Source organism: Drosophila grimshawi, unplaced genomic scaffold (genome assembly GCF_018153295.1).
Source record: "Drosophila grimshawi isolate 15287-2541.00 unplaced genomic scaffold, ASM1815329v1 contig_311, whole genome shotgun sequence".
NCBI classification, from domain to species: domain Eukaryota; kingdom Metazoa; phylum Arthropoda; class Insecta; order Diptera; family Drosophilidae; genus Drosophila; species Drosophila grimshawi.
Window position 1 is genome coordinate 9,545,813 of NW_025063098.1, and position 18,254 is coordinate 9,564,066.

The 18,254-nt window shown below is 40.6% G+C and overlaps 6 protein-coding genes across 8 annotated transcripts; 4 read left to right on the forward strand and 2 right to left on the reverse strand.

Moving 5' to 3' along the window:
* The first annotated feature begins 153 nt into the window (after positions 1–153).
* On the forward strand, positions 154–6,347 carry LOC6563867 (14-3-3 protein epsilon). Its single transcript, XM_001989832.3, has 5 exons — positions 154–228; positions 384–679; positions 4,837–5,306; positions 5,394–5,574; positions 5,652–6,347. Exons 2-5 carry the CDS (start codon positions 616–618, stop codon positions 5,717–5,719), a joined length of 783 nt encoding a protein of 260 aa, XP_001989868.1. The 5' UTR covers positions 154–228; positions 384–615; the 3' UTR covers positions 5,720–6,347.
* A 3,638-nt stretch (positions 6,348–9,985) lies between these two features.
* LOC6563411 (protein AAR2 homolog) lies at positions 9,986–11,846 on the reverse strand. Its single transcript, XM_001989830.2, has 2 exons — positions 10,498–11,846; positions 9,986–10,437 (listed from the first exon to the last, which is right to left on the reverse strand). Exon 1 carries the CDS (start codon positions 11,640–11,642, stop codon positions 10,506–10,508), a length of 1,137 nt encoding a protein of 378 aa, XP_001989866.1. The 5' UTR covers positions 11,643–11,846; the 3' UTR covers positions 9,986–10,437; positions 10,498–10,505.
* On the forward strand, positions 10,041–10,484 carry LOC6563866. Its single transcript, XM_001989831.3, has 2 exons — positions 10,041–10,235; positions 10,294–10,484. The coding sequence occupies exons 1-2, from the start codon at positions 10,101–10,103 to the stop codon at positions 10,426–10,428; spliced, it is 270 nt and encodes an 89-aa protein (XP_001989867.1). The 5' UTR covers positions 10,041–10,100; the 3' UTR covers positions 10,429–10,484.
* Positions 11,847–12,164: 318 nt separating the features above from the next.
* Positions 12,165–14,845, reverse strand: LOC6563409 (DNA-directed RNA polymerase II subunit Rpb4). 3 transcript variants are annotated; one of them, XM_032737547.2, is made up of 5 exons: positions 14,707–14,845; positions 13,737–14,574; positions 13,218–13,675; positions 12,788–13,052; positions 12,644–12,702 (listed from the first exon to the last, which is right to left on the reverse strand). In XM_032737547.2, the coding sequence occupies exons 1-4, from the start codon at positions 14,768–14,770 to the stop codon at positions 12,817–12,819; spliced, it is 1,596 nt and encodes a 531-aa protein (XP_032593438.1). In that variant the 5' UTR covers positions 14,771–14,845; the 3' UTR covers positions 12,644–12,702; positions 12,788–12,816. The 3 variants fall into 3 exon arrangements, with proteins under 3 accessions (XP_032593439.1, XP_032593438.1, XP_001989864.1); XM_001989828.3 differs by having other exon boundaries at positions 12,654–12,702; positions 12,801–13,052; XM_032737548.2 differs by lacking the exons at positions 12,788–13,052; positions 13,218–13,675; positions 13,737–14,574 and adding an exon at positions 12,165–12,452 and having other exon boundaries at positions 12,522–12,702; positions 14,707–14,803.
* Positions 14,846–15,018: 173 nt separating this feature from the next.
* LOC6563407 lies at positions 15,019–17,091 on the forward strand. The gene is made up of 2 exons (XM_032737430.2): positions 15,019–15,268; positions 15,331–17,091. Exons 1-2 carry the CDS (start codon positions 15,075–15,077, stop codon positions 15,674–15,676), a joined length of 540 nt encoding a protein of 179 aa, XP_032593321.2. The 5' UTR covers positions 15,019–15,074; the 3' UTR covers positions 15,677–17,091.
* LOC122322344 (trimethylguanosine synthase) lies at positions 15,678–17,091 on the forward strand. The gene has a single exon (XM_043215070.1). It carries the CDS (start codon positions 15,678–15,680, stop codon positions 16,992–16,994), a length of 1,317 nt encoding a protein of 438 aa, XP_043071005.1. The 3' UTR covers positions 16,995–17,091.
* Positions 17,092–18,254: the final 1,163 nt, after the last annotated feature.

Sequence of the window (18,254 nt, forward strand, 5' to 3'; positions counted from 1 at the left end):
TGACTTTTATTAAGTGTATCACGATTTTTGGAAAAAAAAATTCAAAACTTTTGTAACAATGCGTGAGTAAAGTGTATGGTGAGACCGTAGCATAGATAGTAATTGTACGATAGTTTGCTCTTATCGATATTGTGCGATATTTCGTACAGCGCCATTCAAGAGCCATCTTTTTTTTGCCGCGCCTCTGCCTCTCATTCTCAGAGACATTTTCGAGCAAACGACCATAAAGTATGCATTTGAAAATCAATCAAATAATTTAAATTAATATTGTCTAGTGAATGTGTGTGTGCGGAAAGACAGTTAACATTATAAATAGTTTTGACAAACCGAAAAACTGAAAATTATTCATTTTACCCCCAAAACGTTCTTTACTGTACTCGCAGATTCGTGTAGCGTCCACGACGACATTGAAAACGGAACGGCAGCCGAACCGAGCGTGCGAGTGAGCTAAGCAGCTACAGCTAAGCAGAGCGCTTGTCAACTCAAAAAGCAGTAGAGAAAAAGAAGGCGACGAAGACAGCAGCAGCAGAATCGACGCCGCACGTACCGGGAGCATTTAAAATAATTTTTTCTGTGGATTAATTTTACTAAAAAGGATTTAAAAAAAAAAACACAATGACTGAACGTGAAAATAACGTCTACAAGGCAAAATTGGCCGAACAGGCCGAGCGCTACGATGGTAAGTACCCAAAAGATAGGAAGAAAAATTTTTTTTTCTCAACGGAGCGCCAACTATGGGGAGGGGTCGTCCAGCAGAGCTGACGTCGCGTGGCCTACGCTTAGTCAAAAAAAAAAATCGTGCTGAAAATGTCCACAATTTATACTGTGGACGGCGAAAGGAAAAAAGTGGATTGGAAATTATTAATTTTGCAGACATTTGTGTGTAGGTGCGCCTCGCTGCCAATGACTTGACTTTCGGCAGAAGCGTCGAGACGGCGTCGTCGCCTCTGCCGATGAGTAGTGTTTTCTGCGAAACGAAAGAATACCGAATGAAAAAGAAGATGACGATTAGGCAAAGCGAAGTGAGGCGAGGCAAGGAAGCAACGCTGTAGAAACGGCAAAGACTGGGAAAAGAAAAAAAAAATGTAAAACAAACCTGATTTTTACCGGCAAAAATTCGCGTGGTTTTTCTGTGTTGGCCTTTGCAAAAAGCAACTTTGTTGCATATTATGTATATGATAGTACGTACATAGTAACTGGACTAAAGAAAAAGAATTTAGTAGAGTTATAGGTAACAGTGGGGAGGGGATAAATTTTCGAGTTGAAATTTTGTGTATTTAGTGTTGGTGAAAGGCGCGCAAGGGCTGCGCGACTGCGACTGGGAAATGACATCGTTGCTAAGGGCTGTTTTGTAGTCATTTATGTGTATGTGTGTGCGTGTTGCCAAGGCACTCTTTTTTTTCTTACGAAGAAAATCGTAAGCCGCGCATAATTTGTTAAATATTTAAGTGGTGGTATTATTAACGAGTGGTGTTTTCGTTTTCCCATACCCAAAATCGATGAGGCAATTTTTTTTTTCCACCATTCTCTCTTGTTCCTCCGCTCTTTCATTGCCACTCAAAATGTGCTTTTGTTGCGCAGCAGTAGCAGAAAGGCGGCGGCGGCGACGTCGTACTGCGAAAAATCGATGAATGAATCGATTGTGTGACTGGCCCACAAATTCGCTGTATAGTAACGATCTCCTCAGCGCTTCGGAGTCAGACATCCCTGTCTATACTATGGAAATTAGTTAACGTCTCTGCTTAAATTTATTTTCTTTATATAAATTGTTTCGCATAATTTAACTCTGGCAACTCTGCTTTGATAGTGCAGAAATGAAAAAAATAAGTTTTTTTGCACTAGCATTACTCATGCTTCTGTGCGCATGTGTTGTATGCATGTATGTATGTATGTATGTATGTGTGTGTGTGCCTTAGAGAGGAATACGCACGCACGCTCACTACTACTACTATCCTAACTACTAACACCATCAAAGTCGACAAATTGTATTGTGGCTGGCTGCTGGTTCTGCTGCCTATTTAATTAAAAATACTTCAATTAATTAAAATACTGCGGCGCTGCTCAAAACATAAAGCGCTGGGCAGCAATAAACGGCGTTTTCGGTATTCTTCTAAAAAAAAAAAAGCGCGCGCGCTCGCGACAACACTCAATTGAGTTGCCGTGTGCGTTAAAACGAGATAACTAGTGTGTTGTCTGTCGTCGACACGGATTTTTTCATTTTGTTCTCTGCCCCAATACTACTGCGGCGGCAGAATTTTTGCTGTTTCCAAGCTTGAGCGCTATGATGAGAGAGTAGTAATTACAAGTAACAATTGGCAGCAGCAAATCTGACAACATTTAACACTGGAGGCATTTGTATCTCATTTTCTCTCTTATTGCTGCTGCGGCCCAAAGAAGTCAATCAACTATTAGCAGCTACTGCGGGCACATGCACATACACACACACACACGCACACGCACGTATATACGTGAACATTAAAGTCTGTATCACATGTTTTTCTTCTTATTTTCGCCTGCGTGAGCTCCAAGCTGCCAACGTCTGTGTATTTGTGTGAGCACTTGGCGTTGGCCTTGTCGCACTTGGACAACTTTGGTCATGCCGGAGAGCAGACTACTAATACAAATGCATTCAGGCTGGCAGCCGGCAACCAACAACGTCTGGCTCTCTTTGCTTCTTTACACAGCCCTCTCAATCCCTCCCCTTCCTGCCTTTGCGGCGCCCCCACAACGCCGTCAACTCTTTGAACACCTCCCTCTCTCTCCTCGCTCGTTCGTTTACGCCAGTGACGGTAGCTACGCTGGTTCTCTGCTAGCCTTTAAGTGTGCTTTTCAGGTGCTGATTGCTGCTGCTCCGCTTATATTCTAGCTGTTTTTTTTTTTCTTTCTTTTTTTACACTCTTCTTTTTGTGTTCTTAGTTGACGTTCGCATTAATGTCGTCAATGAAAACTAAGAAATGAGAGAGAACCCAGTAAAGTCGGCAAAATGTTACAGATTTGACTGGCATAGTTTTTTTTTTTTTGGTAGTGTAATTATACTTTTTTTTAACTTACGGCATATACGCATGTCAATTACCTGGCACACACACATATGCATATGATATATATATGTGTGTGTAAAATGTAAAATGTCTGTATGAATTTTATGCTTTGACACACCCAGGACCAAAGACAGGCGTACACATAAACAGACAAAGGTCAAAGGGTTCTTGCTTCTATATCGCGATCTTTTTTTTTGGGTCCTTTGTCGGAAACGAGCGTCGTCAGTATTTAAATACCGAAACTGGCACGCTATTCTCGAAAATATTTTACAGTATTTTCTGTATGCGTGTTTTGGAGTGGGGGGGGGGGGGGCTTTGTAGAGGATGATTGGCGTGGCGGGGGCGGGATTGGTGGTTCGATTTGATATTTTCGGCTGTTGACTTTGGGCTTTGTGTTTGTCACGCTGTGGGAATTTAGTCTGAATAACGTAACATTTTTGTCTATTGATTTTGTGCCACGCTTTTAACAAATTTTAATTAACATAACGCAGCAAGGCAGCGTAAAGAGCGAGTAAGCATACACATTTTAGATTAGCCAGATTAGGTGCAACATCTGCTCGCCGCTATCTCCTTGTCTGTCTGTCTGTTTCTCAGTCTCCCTCTCATTCTCTGTGCAATTTGCGCCATGCTGACGATGACGCGCACAGTGTTGTAAAATACATTGCATTTTCTGTGCCATTGCCAAACAACAATTTTGAAGTTCACCAAAAATCGCACACATTAAAACAGCAAGAACAACAACATGAGCGACAACAACAATGACGAGATGCTACTAAAATGAGCCGCATGAATCATGCAGGCAAACTTTATTCCAATTTTCACAGCTACGTGCCATAGCTAGAAGAACAACAGCCAATTTCGAATAACAAAGCTCCCGCTGCGTGCTCGGTCAGCGTCGAAGCGACGAGGCGGGGTTTTTTGCAGGGTCGACGGGGGCTGCGTGTGTACATATACATATATATATATTTATATACACATTTACACTTGCATACTCAATATATACGTCAGCAGCTGGCTGTCTGTATGCGGGAGAAACAGAGAGAGAGAAAGATAGAGCACAAAAATTAAATTGCAGGCAAAGTCAAAATGCAACAAATACTCTGATTTGTTTCAAATATATATGTGTATGTGTGTGTGTCGATGTGTTATCAGCACTCACACCAAAGTAACGGTGACTTAAAACATTGCAGCTGCTGGCATTCGTTAAGTTCCCAGTAGCCACTGCCAATGCATGTGATTCATGACGCGTTTTTGTCACAATTTTGATGACGCTGTTGTTTGGCTTGACTTGACAAGAAAAATGCAAAAGGAAAATGTAATAGTTGATATCGACAGCAACAACAACCGACAGCAACAACAACCGACAGCAACAACAACACTATGACTGAATAGGTCTAAAACGGTCAAAGACTCATCACAGGAAACCAACAGCTAGCTATGCATAAAGTATACACGGCTGTTGTGTGATAAGTTATGTCATTAAAGATTATTGGGTGTGTGTAGATAATAAGCGCAGGTGTGTGTGTGTGTGTGCTTGTGTTTGATAGTTGATAAATATGAAAATTAAATTCGAACAAATACACTGGATATGGTCGTCGATAGAGGTGACTAATTAATAAACTGCCAAATATTTAAAAACTCTGGCGTAATGGCCAAGAATGTGTAAGTAAACTCGAAATTAAGTGTGAACTGCATTTATAATAATTATGTCATAAACTAAATTAGAGAAATATGTGTGCATTGCTTATGTGTGTGTCTTATCTTATTTTTTTTTTGTTTTATTGTCGTTGTCTTGCAGAAATGGTGGAGGCCATGAAGAAGGTCGCCTCCATGGACGTTGAGCTGACCGTTGAGGAGCGTAATCTGCTCTCGGTTGCCTACAAGAATGTGATTGGAGCACGTCGCGCCTCGTGGCGCATTATCACCTCCATTGAACAGAAGGAGGAGAATAAGGGTGCCGAGGAGAAATTGGAAATGATTAAGACCTATCGCGGTCAGGTGGAAAAGGAGCTGCGCGACATTTGCTCGGATATATTAAATGTGCTCGAGAAACATCTCATTCCATGCGCCACGTCCGGCGAAAGTAAAGTATTCTACTATAAGATGAAGGGCGATTATCATCGCTATTTGGCCGAATTCGCAACCGGTTCGGATCGCAAGGATGCGGCAGAGAATTCACTGATCGCCTATAAGGCAGCCAGTGATATCGCCATGAACGATCTGCCTCCAACACACCCCATTCGATTGGGTCTCGCTTTGAACTTCTCGGTAAGTGATCCCAATACAGATGATCGGAAGCTATATCAATGCGGATCTCCTTCATTAACATTTGTATATTTTACCAATTACGTTTAGGTGTTTTACTATGAGATACTCAATTCGCCGGATCGCGCTTGCCGCTTGGCGAAAGCCGCATTTGATGATGCCATCGCTGAATTGGATACGCTAAGCGAAGAGAGCTACAAAGACTCGACCCTGATCATGCAGCTTCTGCGGGACAACCTCACATTATGGACGTCCGATATGCAGGCAGATGGTGTGTAATATTTAACAAAACTATACCGAATAATTCAAATAAAATACAACTCTTCTCTGTCTCTCTCTTAAATACAGACTCGACAACAGGTGATGGCGAGCCCAAACAGGAAATTCAGGATGTTGAGGATCAGGATGTGTCGTAATTTAAGTAAACCCCCGCCCTTCCATTTAAACACACACAAAACAAAAAAAAAACAACAAAAAAAAACAAAAAAAACATATACCTTCTAAAGTAAATATAATACATATAATATATATGCATATAACAATAAAAACAACAACACGCAGCCGGGGTAGTATCAACATCAACAACTTGAAACGCGACAACAACAGCAACAACAACAAGAAGATCGGGCGAACAACAACATCTACAACATCAACCAACCAACAGCAGCGGCAAGAAGTAGCAAAGGACATCAGGCAAAATCACAACAGCACATAAGCAATTAAGATGGAAACCACCCATAAGCCAAGCCACACACAATACACACACACACACACAACAAAATGCTGCACAAACTGATGGTGGTCGAGACGCGGGCGTGGCTGTTGTTGGGGACGATAAGAAATAAAAAAGAAGAGGTGCAGCCGCCGTTGCTGTTTTAGCTGTGCTTTGCGAATCTTTGTCCTGGCTCCTCCCAAAAACAAAAAAAGCTAAAGCGAAAGCAACAACAACAACAAGCAACTCTACTACATTTGAAATTTTGTGCATTCGAGAAACGTAAAAGCATTATATTATATTCAAATAAATATTATATTTAATTCTGAGAAGCGAAAACAAAATAAACTTCATTTCAAGAACAAATCAAACGTAAAACACATCCACATACAACAACCACACACACACACTCACTCACACACCACCACACAACACAACACATAGCACACACACGAAAAAAGCAAAAAGCAAAACGTAAATTTCATCAAAAAGTTGGTATAATATTAATTTAACAATCTATCAGCAAGAAAATAAAAAACATAAAATACACAACGTTAATTTTAAGCCAGTCATAAAAGTAATTAAAACAAATAAATTAAAAGGTAACACTCCAAATGAAAAACAAAAATACAAAACTAAAATAATATGCGCAAATTGAATTAAAGCCGAAGCATTCAAAAGCGTAATTTAACAAAAAAAAAATACAAAATACGAATTAAAAGAATGCAAACGCAGCAAGGAAAAAGCAGAAAACAGCAATTAATTTTAATTTAATACGAAACAAAAAGCAAAAAGCAAATGTGAAGTAAGAACGAAATGAGCAAAAACAAGAAGTCAAGTAAAAATAACTGAAACAAAAAATGGAATGTTAGTTGAAGCGAAATTCGAATGGATAAAAGTAAAACGAATTCTTAAGCTTAAATCTGTATGTATGTAAGTGTATTGTTCACAACACTTGACACAACACACACACACCTACACCCACATACAGAAACAGACACAATCACACACACACGCAGACAGTGTAACCAATCACCATTAATACAAATAGAAAAGCTATCCTTTCGTTTTACTCTTAAATTATTCTCACCTGTCTCTTACTCGCATGCTAATCAAAAGAAAAAACAAAATGAAAAATTAAGCGCAGTTTATGTTTAGTGTTTTTTATATATGTACAAGAGTTTGTTTACAAGTTTTTAATTCACTTCGCCACAAACATTTCATATATATATAAATATTAAAAACGAAAAAAAAAGTATTTGTAGTTGCTAAACAAATGGTACATATATATATAAATATATATTGTATACATCTTAGTATATATACATTCGTATATATGTACTTGTATATTTTCTATGCCTACCACTTATGTAATTTGTAGAGATTTCGAATTTTTCCAAGTGAAAATCAACCGCCTCCCCCCCCCATTTTCCCTACATAAAAAGAAAAGAAGAGAAACCTTTCGCGACAAAATGTTTGCATTTAACATTCGAAAACAATAACAAGAAACAAGGCATTAAAAATATCTTTTGATTTGGCTAAAAACGAAACATTTCCCCTTTTTATTGCTGCGTGCCATGCGAATAATTTGGCCCAAATACACCAACAAAAACAGCAAATTCCAATACCCAAATGGAAGCGCACTTTTTCGCACACACGATGCTATTTAAACACTTTCCGCTTGTATTTTTTCCGGAATCGATCCGCGCAAAGTGAGAACCAAAAGTTGTATGAATATGTGTGTATTAATATATATATATACATATATATATATATATATATATATATATATATATATATATATATATATATATATATATATATATATATATATATATATATATATATATATATATATATATACATATATATATACTTGTAGTATTTATATTGAAAAACACAGCCGTGAAAAGTCGAGCAGAAAGTTGATTTAGCATTGGGGCAGCAGCAAACATATATAATTAATAATGAAAAAAAACACAAGGTTCTTTAACGAAAAACAACAAAATCAGAAAACAGCTAAACTGACATTCGTATTCATTTCAAATAAAAATAATAAAAAGAAAGTTAATAGACTTTATTTATTATATTGATGGACCATCGATAGTGCGCTCAAAACTATTGCTTTCAGTGATTTTTGTAGATAGGAAATGTGATTTTTAAGGGGGACTCAACAACGTATTCATCAGAAGCTTTACTTATTGAATTAATTGAAAACGGAAATATCAATTGTCGTTTTCGTGATTTCTTCACAATTGGTTCGCGTATATTTTATGACGATATTTATGTTCACAAATGGATCGTACAAGTTTCATAGACATTGCGTAACAAATATGTCTTTCTGCTTGGAAAGTAAGTATTGAGGTGCATGCAGTGGAATTTTACATAAATTCTGCGTCTGAAAATCGTAATTTATCAATGGAAAATTTCCATACTTTGTACTGTACCTATTAAAAATGGGAAAGTACTAAATTAAAGTTGTTCATAAATATGTAACAGGCGGAACAGAACAAAGTCTATATATTCTTGATCAGCGTGTCCGCATGTATAAACAGGCAGATTTCGGAGACTTCAAATTTGGAATATAAATTTTCGTGTGCTACGCGCAGATCAAGTTGATCCCATTGTATCAAATACAATAGATCAAGATGCATCAATGGATGCATATTGATTTACGATAGTTTAATAAAGAGGATTATATAAGTATATCCGATTGATTTATAATATAAATATCCAGACAATTTTTTGATCAACTGTAAAAGTTACATTAAGTTTCATACTATTCAACAAGCCTATTTAACAATTTAGCTCATGGTATCTTATTTCACATATTTTTTTATTAACTAATATTTTTAGATTATATTAGGGGGTACTCTGTTCAAAAGGCTAAATGGTGTAATTAATAAACCGCGAAATTCCAATTACTTTTCATAACGATTCCACAAAAAACAACAATTATGCTTTTGTTTCAGCTTGTTACTTAATTTATAATTAATGGTATTTTTTCATGTTACTTTTTATTTTTGAGCAACTTAAAAAGATGATTCAAACCGGATATACAATATATTATTCAGTAGTGTGAACGAGACCTAATCATCTGTGTTCGACACCTGAGAGCGAAAAACTTAGCACAATTGTGCAATATTCATTTGTTTACTACATTTTTTAAATTTTCTAAAAAAAAACGTATATTATCATTTTCCAACCTTGAAGGTAGATTTTGCAAAAATTGTAAAGTCGCGGGTTTTACACTTTTAGTAGAAATGTGTAGGTTAAATTGTTTTGAAGACGGTCGCGCGATAGTAAAACTGCCATCCAAACCCTCCTTCCCCCATTTCTCACACGGGCACATTTTCCAAAAATGCAATTTTTATAGAGCTTTATTAGAATTATAATTTTTTCCTTAATTTTTTTTGTTAACATTAAAGATTAAAAATTATTTAAAACAAACACTTATAGATAGATAAATATTTGGGATCATTATTTTTCGAAAGCCTTGACTTGATTGCCGCTCCTAGTGGAATCAAAATGTGGAAATTATTTAATTTTAATAACTTACAGGAAAGTAGCAATCAATGGAATACATTTTGTGAATTTTTAACAAAAATTCCATATTCTTAAAACTGAAAAATAGAAAGAATTTCGTATTTTGTTTTCCGTCCCAATGAGTCTAAGCTGATATGCCCACATGTAACAATTTTACAGCTAGGCGCAGTCAATGACACGTGCAACAATATAGCGCTGCTAGATGCTTCAAGAGGTGTCTGTGGCCACTTCAGTTCAATGCCAAAGCCAGCGGCATTGAATTCCAATTTCACTTTTATACCTTGGCCGCACTGCAGCAATATGAGCAGCAGCAGCAGCAGTTGCTGCATTATAACTAGGTCTAGTGGCCATTGTTTGAGTTATGCATAACCACCCACGGCACCACCACCACCCAAGTACACAACAAAAGACATGACATGCCATATACAAATGCTTACATATAATCTATATTTGAGAATCTGGGCGAACAGCACACAAAATGGACGAGCCGAGAGGTCTAACGATTTATTTGTGAAAACGTCGCCGGACTGAAGACAACAATGACGCTGCAACTGCATATTGAGAAGCTGAAAGGCCTGGATAACTACAAGGCCTGGTCAATGACGGTGCGTGCCTATCTGGAGTCGGAGAATCTATGGAGCGTCGTTGAGAATGGCCCGGAGAATAATGAAGATGTATGTATGAATGACGACAGAGTAGCGACAGTCCAGTCAAAGTTTGACATTTTTGCAGTCACTGCTGAAGGACAAACGGGCCAAGTTTATCATACTATGCCTGATCGAGAACAAGATGTGCCAGTTTATGGTCAGCATACGCACAGCCAAAGATCTCTGGCAATATTTGCGTGCCCAGCACTCGATGCGTTAAGGTGACCCCCTGTAAAAAAAAACACACAGTTATCAATAAAAATACTACAAAAAGTATTTATTATCTTACTGCACTTCCTACTGTGACAGCTCTATAATCACTGGCTGCTCCTCGGGATCCTCGTCGAGTAGTCCATCGAAATGCCAGCCCAGCTGCTTGGCCAGACGCTTGATTAGCCGCTCAGCACTGACCATGAGACCGCCAGCGTATAGATTCACTAGCAACTCACGCACATCCTTGTAGACGGTGTTGTGCATGGTAGGCGCCATCAGTTCCTCGGGCAGATGGGGCAGCTGGTGGGCCAGCACTTCACTGTATTTCATATAGGCCAATTTGTGTTTGCCAACTGCTGTCTCCGAGTGCGACAACAGGGCCAGCAGCTTGCGCCAGTGGTCCAACGATTCCACCGAGTAGCCAACCAAAAAGAACACAAATGCCAGCTGCAGTTCCTCAATTAGTGCATCCGGATTGTTGTCAAAGTCGGCGAAGAGCGTGTCTACAGCTGCTATGCAGTCAATGGCATGCCGCGATAGATCTGCTGGCGGTGCATTTGTTGGCACACGCGATGGCACCACACTGAAACGTGGTGCAGTGCCCGCCACGGGCTTTAGATGCGGTAGCATTTCACTTTCATCCAGCAGCAGCTTCGCCGCTCTGTTGCGTCTGTTGATGCTGCTGTCGGCGCTGCCTCGTGGCCGATCGGCATCCGTGCAGGATTGCAGCTCGATATTGGTGCGTATTGTGCCCAGTTCGGGGCGGCAGCGGCTGACGCATGGCTCCGTTACGCTGCCCGTCAGATCCTTCCACTGGCACACATAGCGATAGTCGTATGGGGCCAGGACGCGCTCCAGTTGCGCCAGGTTCTTGCGTATGCGCTCACGCTCCAGCTCCGGATCGGCGGTCTGACGTGGACGCAGCTCCTCCCGGTCACTATCCCATTCGCGTACGAGAACCTCATTTGGGTGAAAGAAGTGGACGAATCCAACACGTGGCGCCACATCGCCATATGGTCCACGAGAAGCACACCACACATAGTGTACGCCAGGCGGTATCATCTTGACACCCCGAAAGTCCGGGCCGATTGTATAGGAGCACAAATCGACGCCAAATTCAGTGCCCACAGGAACACCAGCTATGACCAGTACGGCGCCATCTGCGAGCAGTCGTATCGCCAACTCGTTATCCATTTGCATGGGAGAATTGTCCTTGTTCATTTTGTATGCTTTTGCTTAATAACTTACTCAAGCAATCTTAGTTGTGTTATTGTTGTTTGTGGTAATCGTTTGCATTCATTGTTGTTAGTCGCTCATTGCTGAACAAACTCAATTGAATCGCTTTTCAAAGTCAGCGACCGATCACTTCTAGGCGTATACCAAAATATGAAACTACGGGAGTCGTAATTGAGTATTTTGAGCCTCAGTTCTAAAGGAAACGTGTAATAAATTAATAAATCAACTACAAAAATGGAAAATAAAATATAAAAAATGTTTTATGTTTTGTATTCAGTACCAGTTCGATAGATAGCTCGATAGACTCTATAACAATCGATAGTCGTCAGCACAGTGCTGCCAACACCTTTTGCTTAAAAGGACAACAGACAACAGTCGAACGGATCTGGAGTTCTCGCCACAGAATTTGCTGCGCCGTTTTCGTTAAATGAAATGAATCATTTACATATATTTTGTATGTTTGGTGCCAGAATCAACGGCAAAAACTAAGACGAGGTAATCAGATAAAGGAAATGTCTGCGAAGAAAATTTTTAAGCAGTTTTCGCTTTATTCTTAAAACTAAGATTATTTTAGAGGAATATATAGTAATGATTTTAGATACACTATACAGTCGACTGTTTTAGTACTGCAAGCTACGTTTGGTGCCGATATCATCAAGTATTTGGCGGAGCTCCTCATCTTCAAATCGACCTTCTAGCGATGGTATCAATGCTTTGGCTTCCTCCGGCGCCTCTGGGCACAGATTGCCCAGGGCAGCTAGTTCGAATTTGTGCAGCTTCTTTTGCATTAGCAGACTGGGAATAATTCAAATAAATATACTTGTCAACAGATGTGACTAGTTTGAAGGGAGCTGGCTGCATTACCTGCGCACGGACATAATGGTCTCCTTGTTCTTAAATTTGCGAAAACTGTCTGTGTAGGCATAGGTTTTCATGAAGACCTCTGAAAATTCCTGCTCCTCGTCCGCGGATTCGTTTTGCCGCTTGCGATGATCAAGCAGCATATGCACCTCCGATATAAGCAACGTTTCGGCACTTTCGAACTCTGTAAAGAGCAAAAAATAAATAAAAGAAACAGAATAATATAAACATAACTGATAGACAAGACATAACTGATAAGTGCAATTTACAAGTGAAACAAACAAAGTAAAGCTTTGGTTTAGCCAAAAGTCTGCGGTCGAATGTGGCCATTTTTCACCAAGAAATCATAAATCCGGCGCGTTTTGTTCACATCGATCTTGATGAGTCGCCGCGCGTCGGCCAAACGCAGATGGCCCAGTTTTGACTGCTCCGCAATCAGCTGGTTTTTATACTCCAAATAAGCCTGCGGTATCAGACGTTCGACGCTGCAAAGTGTCCGCTCTCCAGCCTCCAGTTTGGAGTAACCAGGCAGATCTGCAACGAGAGGCAGGTTAAAGTAGCTTTTTTACAATTTGGCAAATTTGGTTATTTAAAAAAAGTAATGATTTACGTTTCAGGATCAAGACTTATTATTAAGGGTTAAGCCGCTATTTAAAGGTCCAATCTCTTAACTACATATATTTTGTGCATCTAACTTACCAGAAATTTCGATGGGACTCGCCTTGCGACGTGGATAAAACATATACATCCTGGAGCTGCTGCCCAGTGGCAGCTCGGCATTTTGATTGTGTTCATAGTGGTGCACCAATTGTTGCCAGTCCTGGGCATCGTTCTGCCGCTGACGCATATAATCCCGCTGTGCCTGCTGGCGCTGCTTGTGGAGACGAGCATAGAGTGCGCCACCATGGAGCGTGCGCACACCGTGCTGGCGAAGATCATGTAGCCAGTTCAGGCGATTCTGCAGCTGGCGATAGTAGTGCAGCGACTCGACCAGCTTGTCAAAATCAATGGGCTGGCAGACCTGCATGAGGGCGAGGAACCGCATGCAGCTCGCATCGCTGCGAAAGGCATTCACATATTTCGTTATCCAGCTAACTGTGCGATTGGGCATGATGAGGCCATGCTTACGCATGATGCTGTAACGTCGCTGCCGTTCCCTATCAAAGATAATAACAATTATTGTCGCTTGCATAATCATTTCAAAGTTGCGAAATACACCTCAAGCGATTGTTGTAGGCATGGACGAGTGCACATTGCAGCTCCTCGACTACTTCCTTGTCTGACGCTGTAATTTCCAGTTCATCATCGGCGAGCACACGTTGCTGCTCGAGCATCACAGTTAGCAGACCCTCGGCGGAGGCGTCGTAGGGTGTGTCAAAGTCGCCACGGGCGCATCTGTAGCCGGCATTAATCTTAAATTGTATAGAGGCAATATCATCGTGTCGGGGCGGCTCCAAAGATCTCATCTTGAACACATATGGCATACGCTCCGGCAGGTAGCAATTTCGCGCATGCTGCAATCCCAGCAAGCGCTCAAAGATGCCACCGAAGTAGCAGTCGTGATAGTGTCGCTGTATCTCCTCTGGACCATGCCTGCGTCCATCGAGTGCACCTGCCACAGCCGTCCAGTTGCCGTAGCCGTGTGTGCGCAGTGCTTGGAGCAGAGTGCGCTCATCCCGTGACGTCCAGCCAGGCTCGCTGGCAAATACCTGAATATCATCGCGTACTATGATATAGGCGTGGCTGTTGCGATGGGCGCCCATTTGGCGACCTCGTGCAAAGCACGGCAAGCAGAGCAGCACGTCGAGGCACTCGTAACACTTGATGTATGGCTCCACGATGCCACAACGACACATCGCACATGTCGTCTCGGCAGATTGCCTTGGATTTAAGCAATTATTTGATGTGCTTGTCTCGTCAACAGCGGCTATTTCCTCCAAACGACTGTGAAATGCGTTTGCATTGTAAAAGACTGTTAAACGCTTGGTTTTCTCATCGCTACGTGCGAGGGAATATTTAATGGGTGTGCGCTGGATCTGCAAAGCTTTAGGTTTCTCTGCAAATAGTTAATATGGAATATGTTATGGTGAAAATGTGGCCCTTTTGGCCACCGCAACAATTCTTGTCTGCTTTCACTTGTAACTTGCAAATATTGGGCAATTTAACATTCCTTATTGTTTGTTGTTACCTTTTGGAAACTGCAAGTCCGCAGCGTCCTCGTCCACCATATCCACTGGATTCATAAAGGACATGTTTCACTTTTTGTGCTGCGCGTTATTTTAATATGAAATTTATAATAAAGATTAAATTTGTTTTCTTGCAATGCCGCTTTTTTATGAATCAGGGCTGCAGGAAAGTCGGCTTGTGCATGAAAACGATAAATAGTAAAAGTGCTTGCCGCTCTGCACCTTAAGTGTGACCAATATTTTTTTAAAGACCGATAGCAGCTTTTCTCTTGCACAATCGTCGTTTACAACACTGGCTGGCCCAAACGCGCATATTTCTGTTTTTAGTTGCAGGCAACTTGATTGAAGAAATTCTTAAGATTATGAAGTGATGAGTGACGTCGACGATCCAGCTGAAAGTCTACCCAAGTACTGTGACTTCTTTAAATACTTGCTAGTGGAGGAGTTGGTTCTTGAGCCCGATTATCGGCAGATACATTACGGAAAATGCGCAATAATTGGACGCTTGTGTGCAATTCCGGATTATTTTAAACTAGAAAACGTGACCGTACCCCACCTCCCAAGGTAGGTAATGAGATATGTACATCTAGAGATGCTCATCTGCCATTTGCGCTGTTTATATGTAGTGCCTACAAGCTGCCCACTGGCTCGGTGTCCTTGCTGCTGTTGAACTTCACCTATGACAACACTGGCGTCGAAAAGTTAACGCACGGCAGCTATTGCATTGTGCGCGGCGAGATCTTGCTATGCAACGTTAAGCAGCCGAACAGTCCAACGTTGACCACACGAGGTTTGCATGAACAGTTGCTGAAGCTGGAGGACAACGAAGAGGCACGTTTAACATTTCTAGAGCAGGTGCGGAAAACTTATAGTCCGGCTTTGAGTGTGTGGCACACGAATCGCATCGATCAGGCCGAGGAGCTGCTGCAACGTCGACTCGAGATGCGAATGCTGTGCAGGGCGAGACAGTGAGATGAACTCGCATTATTTGAGTACATCGCGCAACAATCCTCAGCTTTACGCGTTTTCGCAGCTCTTTGAGTCATCCGGCTACGTCGATTTGCAGCCGGAGTGGAAGGAGCAGGTGCAGCAAACAGCTTGGCTTGAATTCTGGCGACGTGAGGGGCACGAATTGCTCGAGGTGAACTGGCACAGGCAACATCCCGACTACAAGTTGGCAATTGAGCTGGCCAGCGTTGAGGAGCGCGCATCCTGGCAACAATTGTGGGAGGAACACGCCTCCGATCAGAGCGCAGTCTTCTGGCATATTTTTAGCTGTGCCCTCGATAACTATGAACAGGATCTGATAAATGGACTGCGAGGCGTTGAGCAATCCTTAAAAGAAATAGATGAGAACTTGACACACTTGTATATTGAGCGAAGCGAGAGCAGCGATTCAGAGTCGCTCGACGATGAGCAGCAGCAGCTAAGATTGCTTGGCCTGCCTACGTCATTTGGTGTACAAACTGAGAGGATTAAGCATAAATCAAAGCGGCAACCTGCCAACGAATCGGAAAGTGAATGCGACGCCAATTCACTTAATATGGACAACGATAACAACGAGATTCTGCACGCTGTGCAAACGCGGACCATCAAGAAAACTAAAGACAAGAAGAAGAACAACAAATCGAGAATACCACATTTTATGAGAGACAATGAGAAACCGTTGTTAAAGTATTGGTTAAAGCGCTTTTCACTGTTTTCCCGCTTTGATCAGGGCATACAATTGGATCCAGAAAGTTGGTACTCTGTGACACCAGAAAAAGTTGCGAGGCAAACGGCCCGTCGACTGGCCTGCGATGTCATCGTGGATGCCTTCTGCGGATGCGGCGGCAACGCCATACAATTTGCCAAGACTTGCGGCCGGGTAATCGCCATTGACATAGATGCCGGTAAATTGGCGATGGCAAAGCATAATGCTGGCATTTATGGGGTGGCGCACAAGATTGACTTTATACAGGCGGATTTCCTGCAGTTTGCCAGCAGCACCAGCTTGCGACCAGACGTAGTTTTCCTTAGTCCGCCGTGGGGTGGGCCGGATTATCTGAAGCAAGCCAATTTTGATATTGAGCAGTGTCTGTTGCCGCTGGGCGCCAAACAGTTGATTCAATATGCGCGACGTCTTACGAACAACATTGGATTCTTTCTGCCCCGCAACTCGAACCTTAAGCAGGTGATTGCACTCACCCACCCGGGCCAGCAATGCGAGATGGAGTACAACTATTTGAATGTTCGTCTGGTTGCGATAACAGCGTACTATGGCGATAGCTTGATTATTCCCAAAAAATAAGTTTTAAAATTAGTCTTAGCATTTTAGTACCAAAAGTACATAGGAACGAGTTAAATTACTTACATAATATCAAATAAAATATAATATAATGTATAAATGTAATGTATATATCATTGTCTGATTTATGATCAAAGAACTACTTGAACGCTAAGCTGAAAGCTGAAATGTAAAATTGCTTAATAAGAAGGCATTTTTGATAATTCGAATCCCAATTTGGACAATATAATTTTTTCGTGCACTTTTCGCAACATTTTATTTATAATTTTGATTTTATTTGAGACGTATTCTAAATATCGGGATCAAAGTCTAATATCTTAAAGATATGAATGCGTCAGTGGAGATATTTTTTTCTCTCATATATTCGTTTTTAGCAGCACTTGAAAATAATTTGTTGTTTGATCTGTATCAACATTTGAAATGTTTCTATCGCATTTTAATATTGATCATTATTGTTTTTCAAAATATTAGCTTAATAAGTATAAGAAAATATTCAGGATTAAACTGATGTTCATTTACAGTTTAATCATAGATCACTTTGTTAGTTGCAAGTGCAGGATCGATATTGAAAATAATGCGATTATTTGTGTATCTGGGGTAAAAAAAAAACAAATTTGAGTTTTCATTTAATTAAGAAGAAGAAAATTTAGGGATTTTCGTTTAAGAAACATATTAAAAATCAAACACCTAATATGTTTTTGTATTTTTTTTTGTAGAACAATGATATGAATTAGTTTTTATTGATTTTAAATCAAATTAATTTTATTCAGTATTCATTTTATTAAATAAAACTTAATTAATTGCATTATACTACAGAAAATTAACAAAAGCGTTAAGTTTGAACAAAGTAATTGTAGGTTTTAAAAAAATTGAAAAGTGAAATGTGTACTTAAATATAAATAAATTAAATTCAATGATATAATACTCAGACGGACATGTGAATATTGTTTGCATTATTATGCTTGTTTGCTAACTCGTTGCATTTTCAACGAGCTTAAGTTCAATCTGGTTACAATGTGTGTGCTTAAAACTTGACTAATAAACAAGGTCCTTATGGTAAATCCGTTCAGGCTGCTGTGTGGATGCCTCACTCACTGTGTTGCACGGACAAGAGTTGCCAAGTCAGCAGCCAAAGCGCAAGCACTTTATCCAATTTAGACAGCTTAAAACGTTGCTCGGCTGCTCAGTTTGCCTTATGTTTTTGTGGTGAGTCTGCACACTGACCAATGGTCATAACCATAGCCAGACCCCCTCCACCTCTAC